The 22,416-nt window shown below is 40.3% G+C and overlaps 1 protein-coding gene across 1 annotated transcript; it reads left to right on the forward strand.

The window, feature by feature from the left end:
• Positions 1 to 7,633: 7,633 nt before the first annotated feature.
• On the forward strand, positions 7,634 to 22,046 carry BET1 (Bet1 golgi vesicular membrane trafficking protein). Its single transcript, XM_077268166.1, has 3 exons — positions 7,634 to 7,840; positions 13,942 to 13,998; positions 21,880 to 22,046. The coding sequence occupies exons 1-3, from the start codon at positions 7,718 to 7,720 to the stop codon at positions 22,033 to 22,035; spliced, it is 336 nt and encodes a 111-aa protein (XP_077124281.1). The 5' UTR covers positions 7,634 to 7,717; the 3' UTR covers positions 22,036 to 22,046.
• Positions 22,047 to 22,416: the final 370 nt, after the last annotated feature.

Consider the following 22,416-nt stretch of genomic DNA (forward strand, 5'->3'; position numbering starts at 1 on the left):
TTATTTTAATTCTTTTTTAACAGGGATATGGTGCCCACATTGCTATATACTATGTGGGCTGTTATATACTACGTGGGCTGTGTTATATACTGTGTGGGATGTGTTACATACTGTGTCGCTGTGCTCTACACTACATGGGCTGTGCTATATACTACGTGGCTGTGCTATATACTACGTCGCTGTGTTATATACTGCGTTGGCTGTGCTATATACTACGTGGCCTGTGCTATATACTGCGTGGGCTGAGTTTTATACTGCGTGGACTGTGTTATATACTGCCTGGGCTGTGTTATATACTGCGTGGGCTGTGCTATATACTACATGGCTTTGCAATATACTACGTGGCTGTGCTATATACTACGTGGCTGTGTTATATACTGCGTAGCTGTGCTATATACTACGTGCCTGTGCTATATACTACGTGCCTGTGCTATATACTACGTGGCTGTGCTATATATTACGTGGCTGTGCTATATACTACGTGGCTGTGTTATATACTATGTGCCAGTGCTATATACTACGTGCCTGTGCTATATACTACGTGGCTGGGCTATATACTGCGTGGCTGTTATATACTGGGTGGCTGTTCTATATACTACGTGGCTGTGCTATATACTATGTGGCTGTGCTATATACTACGTGGCTGTGCTACATACAACGTGGCTGTGCAATATACTACGTGGGCTGTGCAATATACCACGTGGCTGTGCTATATACTACGTGGCTGTTTTGTATACTACGTGGCTGTCCTATATACTATGTGGCTGTGCTATATACTATGTGGCTGTGCTATATACTACGTGGCTGTGCTATATACTACGTGGCTGTGCTATATACTGTACTACATGGGCTGTGTTATATGCTACATGGGCTGTGAGACTCTTTCACCCGGGGCCCTCTAAAACCTGCAGCTAGCCCTGGCTTCACTAATTGGTCGCGGCCAGCCACGAACAATCAGCGACAGGCGCAGTGCGCCCGCGAATTGGCGCGGGATTTGAACCACGCTTCGCTAATTGGTCGCGCCCGGCCGGCCGAATCCTGTGTATACATTGCATTATTCTGAAATCTTCATAAATAAACTACATACATATTCTAGAACACCCGATGCGTTAGAATCGGGCCACCATCTAGTTATTATATATGTGCTCTTATACATGTATTGTTCATTCCCACACATAACATCATCATCCCCTGCACGGCACCGATGCTGCCAGGTTACAGCACATAGGTCTCCTAGAGTGTTCATAGAATAGAAATACAAGGATTAAACCTTTGTCCGTTTTGCATGTAAAGCGCCTTGAAAAAGTATTTCCCTTGTGAAGTTTTCCACTTTTTTTATGTTACACCCACAAACTTTAAAGTATTTTGGGGGGATTTTCTGTGATGTCAACACAAAGTAGTAAGTATGCAAAGTAAATAAAAGGTTTTGCTAACCTGGCAAAGTTGTGGTCTCCAGCAGGGACAGGGAAGCTGGTCAGAGATAAAGGGATGATGGATGGAGCTAAATATAGGGCAATAATGGAGGAAAACCTGTTAGAGGATGCAAAAGACTTGAGGCAGGGGCGTAGGTGCACCTTCCAACAGGACAACGACCCTAAGCATCCTGCCAGAGCTACAATGGAGGGTTTAGATCAAATCCTATTCATGTGCGTGAACAGCGCAGTCACAGTCCACTTAGAATCTGTGACAAGACTCCAGACGGAGGCATTGTGGGCGCCATAGGACCGGTGATCCGGCGGTGACCGTCTTTTTAGGATTGTCAAAAAGTGCTGTCGGCCACAGTTTTCTGCACTTCTGAAAAGAAGGACAACGTGGAACAGAGTCCAGAGTAACTCTGCTGCCTCATTATAGTGAATGGATCCCTCGAGGGTTTCATCTGAATCACGTCACTCGGAGATTTAGATGGAAACCCCAAAGTAAGTGCTCAGCGTAGAGCGCAGGATAAATGTGATCCCAAACATTATGCAAAATGTTACCAATAAAAGCTTCAACTCAATCTGAAAAAAAGCAAGTCCTCACTCAGGTGCGTCATCTGTTAATGGAAATATAGGGGGCTTCCACGTTACTAATAGCACAAAGGCTCTGAAAAAGTGAAATGGCTCCTCAGCCCCCAAAAGAAATTCTCCAAATTCTGTGCTCCCGAATCCAAATGCCCCCTCTTTTCTAAGTCCCAGTGTGTCTAAACCACATTTACCGTCCACATGTTTGGCATTTCTGTAGTGATGAGAGCCCGCCTAATTTACGGGTGCGTGACTCCAGAAGCACGGGCTCGTCACTACAATGTACTGGTCACTACAATGGCAGATTGCAATTTTTACTCAGCAACATCTACTACTGTTAGTCTAATTTCCAAAAGGGGGTCACTTGACAGGAGATTCTGCTTATCTTCTGTGAAGCATCTGGGGGTTCAAAGTGCTCACCACACATCTAGATCAGTTCCCTGAGGAGTCTAGTCTGCAAAATGGGGTCACTTGTGGGGGATTTTCACTGTTTAGGCATATCAGGGGCTCTCCAAATGTGACATGGCATCCGCCAATTGTTCCAGCAAATTTTACATTCAAAAAGTCAAAACGGCGCTCTTTCCCTTCGAAGCCCAGCCGTGCGCCCAAACAGTGGTTCTCCCCTACATATGAGGTGTCGGTGTGCTCAAGAGAAATTGCACAACAAATTTTGTAGTCCATTTTCTCCCGTTACCCTTGTAAACGTAAAAAAAAAATTGGGTCTAAGTGAAAATTTTTGTGAAAATGTTAATTTTTTCCTTCCACATTCCATTAATTGCTGGGTTAGTAAGCTTCTTCAACGCGGTTTTGAGCACCTTGAGGGGTGCAGTTTTTAGAATGGTGTCACTTTGGGGTATTTTCTGTTATATAGGCCCCTCAAAGTCAAAGTTTTTTTAAATTTTGTTGTAAAAATGAGAAATCGCTGGTCAACTTTTAACCCTTATAACTTCCTAACAAAAAAAAAATTATGATAAAAAAAATAGTGCTTATGTAAGGTAGACATGTGGGAAATGATATTTATTAACTATTTTGTACGATATGACTCTGATTTAATGGCATAAAAATTAAAAAGATTTGAAAATTGCAAAATTTTCAAAGTTTTTGCGGAATTTCTGATTTTTTTCTGAAATAAACACAAGTCATATTGAAGAAATTTTACCACTATCATAAAGTACAATACGTCACGAGAAAATATTCTCAGAATTAGTGGGATCTGTTAAAGCGTTCCAGAGTTATAACCTCATAAAATGACAGTGGTCAGAATGGTAAAAATTGGCCCAGTCAGGAAAGTGAAAATGGCTTTCAAGTTTGGGTCATGAGACCCGACAGTAGTCAGTACCCGGACCGTGATAGATGGATGCCTTACTAGTAAATGTACCCACCATCCAACTCTCCGCACAACAAGAATAAGGCACCGGACCATTGAGTGGACAACACAATTTTAGTCTCCTGTTCTTTTACCACATTCACGATACTGACTATTCACATGACTTACTGGCTCTGGACACCTTTGAATATTTTTTTCTATTCATTTTCTAAATTTAAAAAAAAATGTTTGAAATAGTCTTAGAAATGATTGCTCTACTTCTCTCTACTCTCCTTCTTCCTTCTGACACTGTTAGAGATAGCTCCATGGAACAGGATGGGTTGTTCATGGCAGATCATAGTGTGGAGAGTAGTGAAAGCATCTATGTTCTCGGGGAGGGCAGAAAAAAAACAGGCTGTAGATAGGGAAGAAAATACGACAAGGGAAACAGTGGAGGAATAAACCCGTACTGATACATTAGAGCAAGCGAAGACAGAAGTGTCCTGGACGCACAGATATCGTGTCCAGCATCTTTACTGGGAGGAACATGTGACCATATGAAAAAAAAATCTGAAACTAGGAGCAGGCTGCAACCTGAATGTCAGCGGGATTAAAAATGAATGAAAATGGCAACTTATCCAAACCGCTAATGGATCGCCCCCAGGCGCAGGGCAATGGGGTACTAGGCACCGGGTCCATCTGTCTCGGTTCTGGGGATGTCACGGTGGCCCGACCCGGTCCGTGGCCCTGCTGAGGGGCGCCCAATTAAAGGTGTAAGTTTGTCTGGTGTTCGTGACGCCACCTGTGGTATTCGGTCAGGGTGACCGACGCTCCTGGGGGTCCGCTGGGGTGATGGAATGGCAGCCAGATGGTATACCTTCCCACAGGTGAAGTATGTCCCCAGGGCTTCCCAAAGTGTGTGGATGATGATAGTGATCGTTGTAAGGCATGATGAATAACGAGGACACAAAGGTTGCAGTCTCTTTACCTTTTACTGAAGACTTCAGCGTCCACAGTCCAGAGTACCGCTCACAGGGCTGGCTGAATGCGGCCGGTCCGAAGGCACATCCAGAGTTCCCTTAGCCAGGAGGAAATCAGTAGCCTTCCTACTAGCGCCTGTGTGTTGTAGTACTTCCCTGCTGAGCACCACGGGATAGTCCTCACAACCTTTGTAGATATTTCTGATGTTCTCTCTCTCTGTCCCCCAGATGATATGGATAGGACGCACCTGTATGACGGGGTAGGCCTGGAGTTAATTTATAGGGACCCTAGTGACGCCCCTCTCCCACAATTGCCTCCGTGTCTTCTTAGGTATTTAGGTTGGGCAGCCAACTTGGAATTAACTGTCCTGCCGGTCTCTGAAGTAATGCGTAGAGCCTATTACTCCCTCGGTGTTCCGGCCACCGGCTACGCGCCTCAGAAGGATGTTGCCGATCTTGGGGCAGGTCTCCTCCCGGTATTATTATCTCCTTGTTCTGTGATCTCGTTTCAAACTCTCCACAATATACTTCGCTTCGTGTCCTTTCTTAGGATGCTGCCGCAATGATGTGCAGGCGCAGCTCCGTAACGTTCTATCTCTTGCTAGGCCTCTGTCAGGATCCCACCCCTGACAAGACCTCTCTGGGTCAAAGCCAGGCTGCTTCTCCCTCGATGTTATCTGGTCGAAGCCCAGTCTGCTTCTCTCTAACTTCCTATTCAACCCACCAATTTTACCCGTGTGTGAGGAGTGCCCTAGTAGATAGAAGCTTTGCTCCCCCTGGTGGACTGGAGTGTGAAGTGTAGTGTGTGACTGTGATACCTGGCAAGGTGAACTCCTTTAGTACCATCAGACGTAATATCACTCCCCCTGGTGGAAGAGCGACATTACTGCAACGACCAGGACTCTGGGGCGCTGCACTAACATATGTATTAATCAGTTTTTATATGTCAACAGCGTACATAGCCTCTAACTTCCATGAACTCTTTGAGCGATCATCTTACTGTAACATCCACCAGACCACTCATATTACACGGATGAAGCAAGCAGGTACCAAGAAGGTGAAGCTCCCACCATTATCGGGCCTCTATCCTCCCTGTGGATTAAAAATTCACCCCACCCACTAGGAGCCAGCTCGCTTCTTGTCCAGAGCTCAGGCCTTTCACAAACCCTCAGTTTTGTCTCCTTCCTATGATTTAAGGGGCTTCACTATTCAATATTCCACTATTGTTTTTTTGCACTTTAAATTTCTGCTATTTATTTATTTTTTACGTGCAACATGAATAACACTTTTAGCGTTTAATAAAGTTGATTGAATCTCCCAAAATTTGCCAAATTCGGAAGGGAACATTCTATTAATTTTGGATAAACTTGGTGCGAATTTGAATGTGCAGAGAAGGTTTTTTCTAAAAAAAGAAATCCATAAAATATTATACTCCCCTCATTTGTCCCACTGCCGTAGCTCTCTGCCCCGATGCTCTTTGTTTGGTCTTGCGTTTTCCGGGAATTACTAAACCCCACTTGATCAAAAGGGCGCAAGGAACGTCAGTGATGTTCGTTTCGCCCCACGTGACTGCATGGCGCAAGAAGAGGAGTGAGCTGAGCACCGGGCAGAAAGTTGTGGCAGCGAGACACGTGAGGAAATGGCAGAGGAGAGGGGAGGAGAAGATGATGTTGTTTTTTAGAGACCTCCCAGTCTTCTGGCTCCCATTTTGGCAAATTTGCTTGTATCAAATTAAAAAAATAAAATAAAATTAGAACCAGAATCTGAATTTTTTTGGGGGAAAAGTCATAGTAACATTGATTGCTGGCCAGAAACCAGCCCCGGTAGCATAGAAAGTTCAGCCAAGAATACGGCTGAGTGGATTCGTGGATCGAGATAAAAGAGCAGCCCAAGGTTAAATTATATATTTAATCGCCTTAAGGGCACGATAGACAATACACAATGGTCAGATATGCAAATACAGATAGAGGTAGGACAAGGGATATAAGCAGAATATATGTCAATTACCGGGTGATGTTAGATCATGGGTGCGCTGGGCCACAGGCGGCATTGGCTTCTAGCTTCTTCACAGCACATTACTCAACGTGGCCCTCACTGTGGAATTGGACCACTTGTATAACAGAGAGACAGACCACATGGGCGTACACTAGCCATTATCTCCTTTGGGTCACTCCCCTCCTGCCCTCTGGGCTAAATCTAAATCCCTCAGAGGTGTAGTATCAGCAGAGGTCGGGGGTGGAAAATCAGTAGAGGTTGGGGGAGGGTGTAATATCAGCAGAAGTCGGGGGGTCTAGTATCAGTAGAGGACGGGGGTGTAGTATCAGTAGAGGACGGGGGTGTAGTATCGGCAGAGGTCAGGGGTGTAGTATCGGCAGAGGTCGGGGGTGTAGTATCAGCAGAGGTCGGGGGTGTAGTATCGGCAGAGGTCAGGGGTGTAGTATCGGCAGAGGTCGGGGGTGTAGAATCGGCAGAGGTCGGGGGTGTAGTATCGGCAGAGGTCGGGGGTGTAGTATCGGCAGAGGTCGGGGGTGTAGTATCGGCAGAGGTCGGGGGTGTAGTATCGGCAGAGGTCGGGGGTGTAGTATCGGCAGAGGTCGGGGGTGTAGTATCGGCAGAGGTCGGGGGTGTAGAATCGGCAGAGGTCGGTAATGTAGAATCGACAGAGGTCGGGGGGCGTAGAATCAGCAGAGACAACATTGAGTGACCCCCCCAAGTGGTTAAGACCAGCTGACAATGATTGCAGCAAATTAATCTCTTGGATGCTAATGTCAATAGTGACAGCGGCATTTAGGGAGTTGGAAATGAAGAAGTGGTGGTCCCTTGTAACTCCCATACGCAGCCCTGCAAAAAGATTGAAAGGGAGTAATTTTACAATATTCGGAAATATTACAGCATTACTGTGTACTGTACATGCGATCACATGATCAAGTCCCTTAGGGGGACCACTAGAAAGTGTGAAAAAAAACAACCATGTTCAAACGATACAACGGTTCCTTTTATTCCTCTATTTTGATAGAGCCTAGATTAAAATTAAAAAATAAATAAAATATATATAATATATATATATATATATATATATATATATATATATATATATATATATATATATATATATTTGGAATCGCAGAAAGTGTAACTGTCCAATCTAGTAAAATAATATATTTTTTTGTGTAATCATTTCTTTGTATAATTATTGTTTGAACCAGTGACTTCTATCTTGAAAGGATCTGAAGAAGTAAAATCCTTTATAAAATTATAATAATAAGACATATAGTAATAATGCTCATAATAATGTACTAAACCTACTAGGCAGGGACTCGCGACAAGAGAGGTATTTTGACCCGCGCTGCGCACCGTACACTGCCGGTTTCATTTAGTCCAGTACACGTAATCACTGTGTGTTGGATGCGAGGAGTCCGCGCGTCGCCAGCATGGACCGGGGAGGGATGAAGCACCGGGAAGGACGCCCGGAGATGAGCGGTTATAGCGTGTACGAGGAGGAGAACGAAAGACTCACCGAAACCCTCCGACTCAAAGCCAACGCGCTGAAATCTGTGAGTATAAAACTGACCCGCCCGGGCCTCCGTAGCGCTTAGCAGTTGTGCGTTCTTTACAGCTGTTTTTGGACTTCAAATCCCATCATGCGTCTGTGACAGTTTCTAATGGTCACAGGCGCTCGAGCATCATGGGAGTTGTAGTTTTAACCTGCTGTTGGACCCTTTGCTTGTTTTTCTATTTATTCTGTATTTTTTCGATCGTGAAAGTGTAAAAATTGTCTCTGTGAGGCCCCAGCAGAGCTAGAGATTGTATTAAAGGGGGTTTCCATTCATATTAAAGGCTAGAACCGGGGGTGAGGTGGGGGGACAACAACATTCTAAATTATACCCCACTTTTGATCCACTAAATGATATAGTGTTAATTAGGCGCTAGAAATTAGGAACCTTCCCCTATCCAGACGCTGCTATGGGTCTACTCTGTGTCTCAGTTGGAAAATCTTATTAATGAGCCCCATATGGAAAAGTTCCCTTTTAATCTCCCCGCTGTAATCCTGGCTTGGTGACGTGACCATGATTTTGGCCCCCTCCCATGCCCACCATGCAATTGTGGAGCGCCAATGGGTTGCCATGGCAACTCGGTAATGATTACCGCCATATTTGCACTTCTATGGATCACAGGCAGATCCCATCGGAGATCATTCGTTTTCCTAAACATTGTAATACCGTATGGAACGAAAAAATAAAATAATTATTAAAAAAAATAATAATAAAATCACCCCAAAAAATCAAATAAAATAAAAAATTAAAAAACAAACAATTCAGTGATATTTACTCCAAATTGATATAAATAAAAACATCGCCGAAAATAAAAGAAAAAAAATTGAGTGCCAGAAAATGGTGTCACAAATAATTATTTTGTGACACCTGTAATTTTTATTTTTTTGTGTGCCGAGCTGATGGTTTTATTTAAATTTATTTATATATTTAAATAACTTTATAATTATAAAAAAATATCTCTATCATAAAAAGCTATACAAGTTTGGTATCACCATAATTGCACTGACTTGGAAAATCATGCTTGCTGGGTCAGTTTTCGCATACATTGGATGCTGTAGAAACAAATACACATAAGTTAAGCAAAATTTGAGTTTTTTTTGTTTTTTTTCGTAAATTAATATTTTTTTTATTTTCAATTCCACCACATTTGATGAAGCGAAAAAACAAAAACCCAAATACTAGAATAATAAAAATAAAGAAAATATATGGCTTTTGGAAGAAGAAAAGATAAAAAAGAAATGGTAAAGGAGTAAACAATCACTGACTTTGGCTGTAAACCCCTGGAAAATATTTGTCTGGGCCTCCGGCTGTCTGTGTGTGCGGTGTACGGCGTCCCCGGCCTCGCTCCTAGTCCTGTGTAATGTTTGCCGAGTTCAGATCCTGAATCAATATTGATAATAGTCTTGTTATCCTCCACCGTGGCTCCTACATGTGCGGCGGCATGTTGCCAGCAATGAGGCCGTCCGCCACTGATTTTGTGGGTCCCACCCTAAGGTTTGTAACCATTAGTCCTTGTTCCCAATTTTGTGCCTTTTGATGCCTAGGAGATCTCTTCTTGGTGGACACAATCAGATTGGCTTCTGTGATCTTTCGGATGTCATCCACATGGGTGCGTGTAGTAATGAGGGTCTGGAGACCTCCGCTCAAACATCCACCGCCTTATTAATTTCTTATGGGACTGTAGCGCTCTGCTATCTATGCCGGCCATCGGACCCCCAGCAATCGAAAAGTTCTTCTAGTGGGCCAACCCTTTTAAACTCTTCAAGGAGTTATTGCCTCAAAAAACACGTTATTCCCTATCTATAGGGTAAGGGGTGACCTACTGAACAGTGGTCTCTGCAGCCTCATCAGTTTTGGGACAGAGGTGCCCATGCTTATCCTCCGCTCCATGCAGTGTGAAGGGACTGCCGAGGGCAGCGGTAACGGCTTGTGAACCTGGCAGCTGATTCACACTATCACCAGGAAGCAGAGACCGACTCCATTATCGAGGTCGTGTACTGGAGAAAACCTACTGTGATGAGCCGATCAGGGACGATTTATCTCTGATCACTAGTCTGAGATCTCTGCCCACTCCGCTACCCTACACTGACAGGTCTCCATGGCATACACAAGCATTAGGAGAAACCTATTTGCTTTGATGAGAAGCTGCCAGGGACCTACCACCTACCTCTAGGAGTAGTCCTCCTACACGTTGTCCTACACATTTTCATCTTACCCGTCATCATCCTTCTCGTCGTTTTACCCATCGTCATCCTTCTCGTAGTCTTACTTGTCATCCTACCCGTCGTCTTACCCGTTGTCATCCTACCCGTCGTCATCCTTCTCGTCGTCTTACCCGTCGTCTTACTCATCATCATCCTTCTCGTCGTCTTACCCTCGTCTTACTCGTCATCATCCTTCTCGTCGTTTTAACTGTCGTCATCCTTCTCGTCGTTTTACATGTCGTCTTACTCGTCATCCTTCTCGTCGTCTTACTCGTCATCATCCTTCTCGTCGTTTTACCTGTCGTCATCCTTCTCATCGTCTTACCCGTCATCCTACCCGTCGTCATCCTTCTCGTTGTCTTACCCGTCGTCATCCTTCTCGTCATCCTACCTGTCGTCTTACCCGTCGTAGTTCTTCTCGTCATCCAATCCGTCGTCATTCTACTCATCGTCTTAACCGTCGTTTTACCCGTCGTCATCGTTCTCGTCATCCTACCCGTCGTCTTACCCGTCATAGTCCTTCTTGTCGTCCTATCCATCGTCATTCTACTCGTCGTCTTACTCATCGTTCTACCCGTTGTCCTTCTCATCGTCCTACCCATCGTCTTACCCGTTGTCCCAAGATACATTATCAAAGTATGTTTTCTCTAAAACAGCTGACAGCTTCCCTTTAAAAAGGAACGACCAGTCAGAAAATGCACTATTGTTTAAATTTAGTGGTGAGCGGCCGTGCTCTTTACTGGAGTTTGCCCAGGGTGCTCGGGTATGCACCGAGTATCGCGAGTGCTCCTGTGAAATGTTCGATTCCCAGCGCCCGAATGTTTTGTGGCTGTAAGACACCCAAAAGAACCATACAAGGATTGGCTGACATACACTGGGAATCCCCACATGTTTTTTGGGTGTCTAACAGCCACAAAACATTTGGGCGCAGGGAATCAAACATTTCACAGGAACACTCGCGATACTCGGTGCATACCCGAGCACCCTGGGCAAACTCCAGTAACGAGCACTTGCGCTCATCATTATTTAACTCCTTAGTGACAGCCAATTTGGTACTTAATGACCGGGCCAATTTTTACAATTCTGACCCCTGTCACTTTGAGGTAATAACTCTGGAACGCTTCAACGGATCCCGCTGATTCTGAGATTTTTTTGTGTGACATATTGTGCTTTATGTTAGCGATAACATTTCTTTCATATGACTTGCGTTTATTTATGAAAAAAAAAGGAAATATGGTGGAAATTTTGTAAATTTTCAAACTTTTAATTTTTGTGCCTTTAAATCAGAGAGTCATATCGCACAAAATAGTTAATAAATAACATTTCCCACATGCCTACTTTACATCAGCACAATTTTGGAAACATCATTTTTTTGTTAGGAAATTATAAGGGTTAAAAGTTAACCAGCGATTTCTCATTTTTCCAACAAAATTTACAAAACCATTTTTTTAGGGACCACCTCACATTTGAAGTGACTTTGAGAGGTCTATATGATAGAAAATGCCCAAAAGTGATGACATTCTAAAATCTGCACCCCTCAAGGTGCCAAAACACTTTACTTTGGAACCAAACTTTTTTTATTTTTACAAGGGTATCAGGAGAAAATGGGCCACAAAACTTGTTCTGCAATTTGTCCTGAGTACGACGATACCAAGTATGTGGTGGAAAGCCACTGTTTTGGCGCATGGTAGGGCTCAGAAGGGAGAGATCACTATTTGACTTTTTGAACACAAAATTGACTGGAATCAATGGCAGGCCCCATGTCCTGTTTGGAGACCCCCTGATGTACCTAAACAGTGGAAACCCCCAATTGTAACTCCAACCATAACCCTAATCCCCAACACCACAACCCTAACCACAGCACAACCCTAGCCCCAACCCTAGCTCTAGCTCTAACCTCAACCCTAACCCAAATGGAAAAAAATACATCATTGTAATTTTATTAATTTTACCGAATTAAGAGGGTGATAAAGGAGGGGTTGATTTACAATTTTTTAATTTTGATTACTGTGATAGGGTCTATCAAAAGTTCTCAGTCATTGTACAGGAGAAGGAGGAGGTGAGCTGTGACCTCATCTATTGTGAATGGTGGATCCTGTGTTATCTACTGTATATAGAGGTGTTATCAATCATTGTACAGGAGGAGGAGGTGAGCTGTGACATCACCTATTGTGAATGGTGGATCCTGTGTTATTAGCTGTATATAGAGGAGTTATCAGTCATTGTACAGGAGGAGGAGGAGGTGAGCTGTGACATCACCTATTGTGAATGGTGGATCCTGTGTTATCTACTGTATATAGAGGTGTTATCAGTCATTGTACAGGAGGAGGTGAGCTGTGACATCATCTATTGTGAATGGTGGATCCTGTGTTATCTACTGTATATAGAGGTGTTATCAGTCATTGTACAGGAGGAGGTGAGCTGTGATATCACCTATTGTGAATGGTGGATCCTGTGTTATCTATTGTATATAGAGGTGTCTTTTTTTTAATTTTTTTTTTCATGCAACATTTTAAAGCTTATTTAAAGGGACTTGAGACATTTCACTCCAAAAAGGAATTAATAAAGCAAAAATGCTAAAAATCATTGTTGAACTTTGAGGCAAGTTCATCAAACAATTGTGAATTTAGTGCAAAATCCACCAGTGTAAGAAAAAAAAAAGACAAAAAAATGACTTGTAAGTGATGAATCGGAGCCTTGGATTGTGGAGCAGAAGATGAATAAAGATGAAAGAAGCAGAGACAAAGTACAAAGACGAGGAGGAAAACGTCCTCAGCTGAAATTTTCATTTTAGAAGGATCTAAGAAGGTTTTTTGGATCAGTTATGGATTAGAAAAGTTGTCGCTTTATTACACCTAAAGAAGAAGAAAATTACATTTTATTTCGGGGGGTTCAGGATTCTTTTTTCGCGCAGAAGTTCATGATGGTAAAATAATAATATTTCTCAAAACGTGTTGGACTCGTCTTCATCTGGCTCCTGGACTTTGATAAAGTCTATTTGTAGGAAAACCTGACGCCCACCTAAACGGCAAACTGCACCCCTGAGGTTCGGCTGTTAGTATCGCAACTCATTTAGCTGAGGGTCCGCGATACCAGACGAAGCCTATGAACAAGTGGGGCGCTATTTCTTTTCGCACCTTTCTGCATGTTCCGATAAAATGTCTCAAAATTTGTACAAGTAATGAGTACACTGTATACATTAGAGCAAGAGTTCTCATTTACTTTAATTTTTTCAAAGTTGCAATTAATGGACCTCGACCAGATTGACAAAAATAAAATAAACAGGTGAACACAAAATAGACTTTAAAAAAATCTAGACTGAAAAAAGACAACCCGCTTATACACTAATAAATCAGTAATAAAGTTTATTTCAAAGTTGTAGAATTTTTCATTGTGTGGTTTTGAAACCCTTTAAAAAACAAACAAACAAACAAACAAACCTGGCACCAGGGTCAAAACTGGTCGGTTCTGGCTCTTACTTTATGTCCGCCGCTCCCTTTCATGTTCCAGTTTTTTTGTTTTTTTTTTAAATCCGCCATACGGCTCCAGGTATATCAGCTGTTTTATTTAGTGCTGATTGTTATTGCCTTTACAATAAAGAAGGGGGAGTAATTATGCAAATAATAATAAAGACACGCCCCAGAGGATCCTCTGAGCACTGCCCCCTTGGTAAAGACTGTAAAAGAAGCTCTGAATAAAAAGGTCCATATCTCTGGAAACATCCAGCGGATTTTGAAAAAACAAAAGCCAGAATACACATGGGAGCGGCGGGAATAAAGTAAGGGTAAAAACTGGCCACTTCTGACCCTCAGGTCCTCTTTAAATGTATGCTTTGATGAAATCTGTAAATTTCCAGTTTCTTCGGTCGCCGACTAAATTTTCTTTTTTTTTGTTCAGCTTTCTATCGATATTGGAACTGAAGTAAAATATCACAATAATTTGCTTTCACAAATGGTGAGTATTCACTAGCTCAGTGTGCCCCCTATACTCTCACCTTTTGGGGGCTTTTTTTTGTAAGAATGCAACTGTTGCCAATTGTGAGATAATATAGTATTGTATTATACCACGTGGGCTGTACAACTCCATAGCAATGTAGAGAAAAACATGAAAAGTTTTTAGTCGTTGTTGCCATAGCAACAGAACACTGTATTCCTTATTCAAGAGCAGATTTCAAAATTACTAGATCCGATTGGTTGCTATAGTAACATATCCACGTACTTATGCATTAAGCCCAAAATGTGACCGAAAGACAAGACTTACAGGAATATTATGGTAGCAAATATATTCTTGTAATAGGGGGCAGTATTATAGTAGTTATATTCTTGTACATAGGAGCAGTATTATAGTAGTTATATTCTTGTACATAGGAGCAGTATTATAGTAGTTATATTCTTGTACATAGGGCAGTATTATAGTAGTTATATTCTTGTACATAGGGGCAGTATTATAGTAGTTATATTCTTGAACATAGGGGCAGTATTATAGTAGTTATATTCTTGTACATAGGAGTAGTATTATAGTAGTTATATTCTTGTACATAGGGGCAGTATTATAGTAGTTATATTCTTGTATATAGGAGCAGTATTATAGTAGTTATATTCTTGTACATAGGGGCAGTATTATAGTAGTTATATTCTTGTACATAGGGGCAGTATTATAGTAGTTATATTCTTGTACATAGGAGCAGTATTATAGTAGTTATATTCTTGTACATAGGGCAGTATTATAGTAGTTATATTCTTGTACATAGGGCAGTATTATAGTAGTTATATTCTTGTACATAGGGGCAGTATTATAGTAGTTATATTCTTGTACATAGGAGCAGTATTATAGTAGTTATATTCTTGTACATAGGGCAGTATTATAGTAGTTATATTCTTGTACATAGGAGACAGTATTATAGTAGTTATATTCTTGTACATAGGGGCAGTATTATAGTAGTTATATTCTTGTACATAGGAGTAGTATTATAGTAGTTATATTCTTGTACATAGGGGCAGTATTATAGTAGTTATATTCTTATACATAGAAGCAGTATTATAGTAGTTATATTCTTGTACATAGGGGCAGTATTATAGTAGTTATATTCTTGTATATAGGAGCAGTATTATAGTAGTTATATTCTTGTACATAGGGCAGTATTATAGTAGTTATATTCTTGTACATAGGGCAGTATTATAGTAGTTATATTCTTGTACATAGGAGACAGTATTATAGTAGTTATATTCTTGTACATAGGGGCAGTATTATAGTAGTTATATTCTTGTACATAGGGCAGTATTATAGTAGTTATATTCTTGTACGTAGGGGCAGTATTATAGTAGTTATATTCTTGTACATAGGGGTAGTATTATAGTAGTTATATTCTTGTACATAGGGCAGTATTATAGTAGTTATATTCTTGTACATAGGGCAGTATTATAGTAGTTATATTCTTGTACATAGGGGCAGTATTATAGTAGTTATATTCTTGTACATAGGGGCAGTATTATAGTAGTCATATTCTTGTACATAGGAGCAGTATTATAGTAGTTATATTCTTGTACATAGAGGGCAGTATTATAGTAGTTATATTCTTGTACATAGGAGCAGTATTATAGTAGTTATATTCTTGTAATAGGGGGCAGTATTATAGTAGTTATATTCTTGTACATAGGAGACAGTATTATAGTAGTTATTTTCTTGTACATAGGGGCAGTATTATAGTAGTTATATTCTTGTACATAGGGGCAGTATTATAGTAGTTATATTCTTGTACATAGGAGCAGTATTATAGTAGTTATATTCTTGTACATAGGGGGCAGTATTATAGTAGTTATATTACTGTACATAGGGGCAGTATTATAGTAGTTATATTCTTGTACATAGGGGCAGTATTATAGTAGTTATATTCTTGTACATAGGGGCAGTATTATAGTAGTTATATTCTTGTACATAGGGGCAGTATTATAGTAGTCATATTCTTGTACATAGGAGCAGTATTATAGTAGTTATATTCTTGTACATAGAGGGCAGTATTATAGTAGTTATATTCTTGTACATAGGAGCAGTATTATAGTAGTTATATTCTTGTAATAGGGGGCAGTATTATAGTAGTTATATTCTTGTACATAGGAGACAGTATTATAGTAGTTATTTTCTTGTACATAGGGGCAGTATTATAGTAGTTATATTCTTGTACATAGGGGCAGTATTATAGTAGTTATATTCTTGTACATAGGAGCAGTATTATAGTAGTTATAATCTTGTACATAGGGGGCAGTATTATAGTAGTTATATTCTTGTACATAGGGGGCAGTATTATAGTAGTTATATTCTTGTACATAGGGGGCAGTATTATAGTAGTTATATTCTTGTACATAGGGGGCAGTATTATAGTAGTTATATTCTTGTACATAGGGGCAGTATTATAGTAGTTATATTCTTGTACAAAGGCGCAGTATTATAGTAGTTATATTCTTGTACATAGGGGCAGTATTATAGTAGTTATATTCTTGTACATAGGGGCAGTATTATAGTAGTTATATTCTTGTACATAGGAGCAGTATTATAGTAGTTATAGTCTTGTACATAGGGGCAGTATTATAGTAGTTATATTCTTGTACATAGAGGGCAGTATTATAGGAGTAGTAGTTATACTCTTGTACACAGGCGCAGTATTATAGTAGTTATATACTTGTACATAGGAGCAGTATTATAGTAGTTATATTATTGTACATAGGGGCAGTATTATAGAAGTTATATTCTTGTACATAGGGGCAGTATTATAGTAGTTATATTCTTGTACATAGGAGCAGTATTATAGTAGTTATAGTCTTGTACATAGGAGCAGTATTATAGTAGTTATATTCTTGTACATAGGGGGCAGTATTATAGTAGTTATATTCTTGTACATAGGGGGCAGTATTATAGTAGTTATATTCTTGTACATAGGGGGCAGTATTATAGTAGTTATATTCTTGTACATAGGGGCAGTATTATAGTATTTATATTCTTGTACACAGGCGCAGTATTATAGTAGTTATATTCTTGTACATAGGGGCAGTATTATAGTAATATTCTTGTATATAGGGGCAGTATTATAGTAGTTATATTCTTGTACATAGGGACAGTATTATAGTAGTTATATTCTTGTACATAGGGGGCAGTATTATAGTAGTTATATTCTTGTACATAGGGGGCAGTATTATAGTAGTTATATTCTTGTACATAGGGGCAGTATTATAGTAGTTATATTCTTGTACATAGGGGGCAGTATTATAGTAGTTATATTCTTGTACATAGGGGCAGTATTATAGTATATTCTTGTACATAGGGGCAGTATTATAGTAGTTATATTCTTGTACATAGGGGCAGTATTATAGTAGTTATATTCTTGTACATAGCTGCAATATTATAGTAGTTATATTCTTGTACATAGGGGCAGTATTATAGTATATTCTTGTACATAGGGGCAGTATTATAGTAGTTATATTCTTGTACATAGGGGCAGTATTATAGTAGTTATATTCTTGTACATAGCTGCAATATTATAGCAGTTCTATTCTTGTACATAGGAGCAGTATTATAGTAGTTATATTCTTGTACATAGGGGCAGTATTATAGTAGTTATATTCTTGTACATAGGGACAGTATTATCCATATATATAATTGTCTAAGGGTCACTTCCGTCTGTCTGTCTTTCTGTCTGTCTGTCCCGGATATTCATTGGTCGCAGCCTCTGTCTGTCATGGGAATCCAAGTTGCTGGTTGGTCGCGGCAAAACAGCCTCGACCAATCAACGACGGGCACAGTCCGGAAGAAAATGGCCTCTCCTTACTCCCCGCAGTCAGTGCCCGGCGCCCGCATACTCCCCTCCAGTCACCGCTAACACAGGGTTAATGCCGGCGGTAACGGACTGCGTTATTCCGCGGGTAACGCACTCCGTTACCGCTGCTATTAACCCTGTGTGTCCCCAACTTTTTACTATTGACGCTGCCTATGCGGCATCAATAGTAAAAAATGTAATGTTAAAAATAATAAAAAACAAAAAACCTGCTATACTCATCCTCCGTAGTCCGCCGAGCTGCTCGCGCCGGCCGCCATCTTCCGTTCCCGGCGATGCATTGCGAAATTACCCAGAAGTCATATGGGTAATTTCGCAATGCATCCTGGGAACAGAAAATGGCGGCAGCTGTGCGCGTATCGCCGGAGCTTCGCTGGATCCCAGGGGTGAGTATATAACTATTTTTTATTTTAATTATTTTTTTTTTACAGGGATATGGTGCCCACACTGCTGTATACTACGTAGGCTGTGTTATATACTATGTGGGCTGTGTGATATACTGCGTGGCCTGTGCTATATACTGCGTGGGCTGTGCTATATATTACGTGCCCACTGTTATATACTGCGTGGGCAGTGTTATATACTACGTGGCTGCTAAATACTGGGTGGGCTGTGCTATATATTACGTGGCCAGTGTTATATACTACGTCGCCTGTTATATACTGCGTGGCTGCTATATACTGCGTGGGCTGTGTTATATACTGCGTGGCCACTGTTATACAGGTCCTTCTCAAAAAATTAGCATATAGTGTTAAATTTCATTATTTACCATAATGTAATGATTACAATTAAACTTTCATATATTATAGATTCATTATCCACCAACTGAAATTTGTCAGGTCTTTTATTGTTTTAATACTGATGATTTTGGCCTAAAACTCCTGATAACCCAAAAAACCTGTCTCAATAAATTAGCATATTTCAACCGTCCAATCAAATAAAAGTGTTTTTTAATAACAAACAAAAAACCATCAAATAATAATGTTCAGTTATGCACTCAATACTTGGTCGGGAATCCTTTGGCAGAAATGACTGCTTCAATGCGGCGTGGCATGGAGGCAATCAGCCTGTGACACTGCTGAGATGTTATGGAGGCCCAGGATGCTTCAATAGCGGCCTTAAGCTCATCCAGAGTGTTGGGTCTTGCGTCTCTCAACTTTCTCTTCACAATATCCCACAGATTCTCTATGGGGTTCAGGTCAGGAGAGTTGGCAGGCCAATTGAGCACAGAAATACCATGGTCAGTAAACCATTTACCAGTGGTTTTGGCACTGTGAGCAGGTGCCAGGTCGTGCTGAAAAATGAAATCTTCATCTCCATAAAGCATTTCAGCCGATGGAAGCATGAAGTGCTCCAAAATCTCCTGATAGCTAGCTGCATTGACCCTGCCCTTGATGAAACACAGTGGACCAACACCAGCAGCTGACATGGCACCCCACACCATCACTGACTGGGTACTTGACACTGGACTTCAGGCATTTTGGCATTTCCTTCTCCCCAGTCTTCCTCCAGACTCTGGCACCTTGATTTCCGAATGACATGCAAAATTTGCTTTCATCAGAAAAAAGTACTTGGGACCACTTAGCAACAGTCCAGTGCTGCTTCTCTGTAGCCCAGGTCAGGCGCTTCTGCCGCTGTTTATGGTTCAAAAGTGGCTTTACCTGGGGAATGCGGCACCTGTAGCCCATTTCCTGCACACGCCTGTGCACGGTGGCTCTGGATGTTTCCACACCAGACTCAGTCCACTGCTTCCTCAGGTTCCCCAAGGTCTGGAATCGGTCCTTCTCCACAATCTTCCTCAGGGTCCGGTCACCTCTTCTCGTTGTACAGCGTTTTCTGCCACATTGTTTCCTTCCAACAGACTTACCATTGAGGTGCCTTGATACAGCACTCTGGGAACAGCCTATTTGTTGAGAAATTTCTTTCTGGGTCTTACCCTCTTGCTTGAGGGTGTCAATGATGGCCTTCTTGACATCTGTCAGGTCGCTAGTCTTACCCATGATGGGGGTTTTGAGTAATGAACCAGGCAGGGAGTTTTGAAAAGCCTCAGGTATCTTTTGCATGTGTTTAGAGTTAATTAGTTGATTCAGAAGATTAGGGTAATAGGTCGTTTAGAGAACCTTTTCTTGATATGCTAATTTATTGAGACAGGTTTTTTGGGTTATCAGGAGTTGTAGGCCAAAATCATCAGTATTAAAACAATAAAGGACCTGACAAATTTCAGTTGGTGGATAATGAATCTATAATATATGAAAGTTTAATTGTAATCATTACATTATGGTAAATAATTAAATTTAACACTATATGCTAATTTTTTGAGAAGGACCTGTATATTGCGTGGCCTGTATTAATGCATCGGGTATTCTACAATATCTATGTATATAGCAGCCACATAGTATATAGCACAGGCCATGTAGTATTTGCTATATACTACATGGCTCCTATATACTACGTGGCCTGTGCTATATTCTATGTGGCTGCTATATACATACATAAATACATATTCTAGAATACCCGATGCGTTAGAATCGGGCCACCATCTAGTAGTAGTTATATTCTTTTACATAGGAGCAGTATTATAGTAGTTATATTCTTGTACATAGGAGCAGTATTATAGTAGTTATATTCTTGTACATAGGAGCAGTATTATAGTAGTTATATTCTTGTACATAGGAGCAGTATTATAGTAGTTATATTCTTGTACATAGTAGCAGTATTATAGTAGTTATATTCTTGTACATAGGAGCAGTATTATAGTAGTTATATTGTACATAGGAGCAGTATTATAGTAGTTATATTCTTGTACATAGGAGCAGTATTATAGTAGTTATATTCTTGTACATAGTAGCAGTATTATAGTAGTTATATTCTTGTACATAGGGGCAGTATTATAGTAGTTATATTCTTGTACATAGGAGCAGTATTATAGTAGCTATATTCTTGTATATAGGAGCAGTATTATAGTAGTTATATTCTTGTACATAGGAGCAGTATTATAGTAGTTATATTCTTGTACATAGGAGCAGTATTATAGTAGTTATATTCTTGTACATAGGTGCAGTATTATAGTAGTTATATTCTTGTACATAGGAGCAGTATTATAGTAGTTATATTCTTGTACATAGGAGCAGTATTATAGTAGTTATATTCTTGTACATAGGAGCAGTATTATAGTAGATATATTCTTGTACATAGGGGCAGTATTATAGTAGTTATATTCTTGTACATAGGAGCAGTATTATAGTAGATATATTCTTGTACATAGGGGCAGTATTATAGTAGTTATATTCTTGTACATAGGAGCAGTATTATAGTAGTTATATTCTTGTACATAGGAGCAGTATTATAGTAGTTATATTCTTGTACATAAGGAGCAGTATTATAGTAGTTATATTCTTGTACATAGCGGCAGTATTATAGTAGTTATATTCTTGTACATAGGGGCAGTATTATAGTAGTTATATTCTTGTACATAGGGGCAGTATTATAGTAGTTATATCCTTGTACATAGGAGCAGTATTATAGTAGTTATATTCTTGTACATAGGAGCAGTATTATAGTAGTTATATTCTTGTACATAGGGGCAGTATTATAGTAGTTATATTCTTGTACATAGGGGCAGTATTATAGTAGTTATATTCTTGTACATAGGGGCAGTATTATAGTAGTTATATTCTTGTACATAGGAGCAGTATTATAGTAGTTATATTCTTGTACATAAGGAGCAGTATTATAGTAGTTATATTCTTGTACATAGGGGCAGTATTATAGTACGGTACTTTTATTCTTGTACATAGGAGCAGTATTATAGTAGTTATATTCTTGTACATAGGGGCAGTATTATAGTAGTTATATTCTTGTACATAGGAGCAGTATTATAGTAGTTATATTCTTGTACATAGGGACAGTACTATAGGAGATATATTCCTGTGCTTTATATACTTTGCTTGTTCTTCACTACACGATTTATATTTCATTTGTTTTTTGTGTTTTTTTATTCTCTTTTTTAGGACTCAGATTTTGACTCTACCGGTGGTTTCCTGGGGGCCACAATGGGCAGGCTTAAGGTTCTCTCTAGGGGAAGCCAGGCCAAGCTGCTGTTGTATATGATGCTGTTCGCCTGTTTTGTGTTCTTCGTCATTTACTGGTATATAAAGCTCAGATGATCAGACTTGGATCTTTTTTTTTTTTGTTTTTGAGCCTCAATTATCAAGATTAATTCCTTATTTTTTGAGCAGTGTTCCTAAGTGTCTCAGGGTATGCTGGAATTTGTAGTTTTACAACAGGTTGGTGACCGCTCTACTGGTGCATACGTTTCACTTGCTGGAAAATGGCGGTATTCTCCTTGATGAGATGGCGAGGCACTTTATGACCGGTCTATCTCACGGTAATCCAGATCTTTCATGTTCCCTGACATTCATTCCAGTAAATCCATAGGCATACAATGATTAAAGCGGAGACTCCCAACAGAAGAGTTAATGATCCAAGAAGAGCTATGGAGGAACACACTCTGTTAATCATTTTCTAATTATGAGAACTTCACATGG

Source organism: Ranitomeya variabilis, chromosome 6, assembly GCF_051348905.1.
Source record: "Ranitomeya variabilis isolate aRanVar5 chromosome 6, aRanVar5.hap1, whole genome shotgun sequence".
Taxonomy (NCBI): domain Eukaryota; kingdom Metazoa; phylum Chordata; class Amphibia; order Anura; family Dendrobatidae; genus Ranitomeya; species Ranitomeya variabilis.

Bases quoted from the DNA above. Each gene is read 5' to 3' on its own strand.
- BET1 (XM_077268166.1), top strand. From the start codon at position 7,718: ATGGACCGGGGAGGGATGAAGCACCGGGAAGGACGCCCGGAGATGAGC. The intron at 7,841-13,941 runs GTGAGTATAAAA...TTTTTTGTTCAG, and splicing joins AAGCCAACGCGCTGAAATCT to CTTTCTATCGATATTGGAAC. The intron at 13,999-21,879 runs GTGAGTATTCAC...TCTCTTTTTTAG, and splicing joins ATAATTTGCTTTCACAAATG to GACTCAGATTTTGACTCTAC.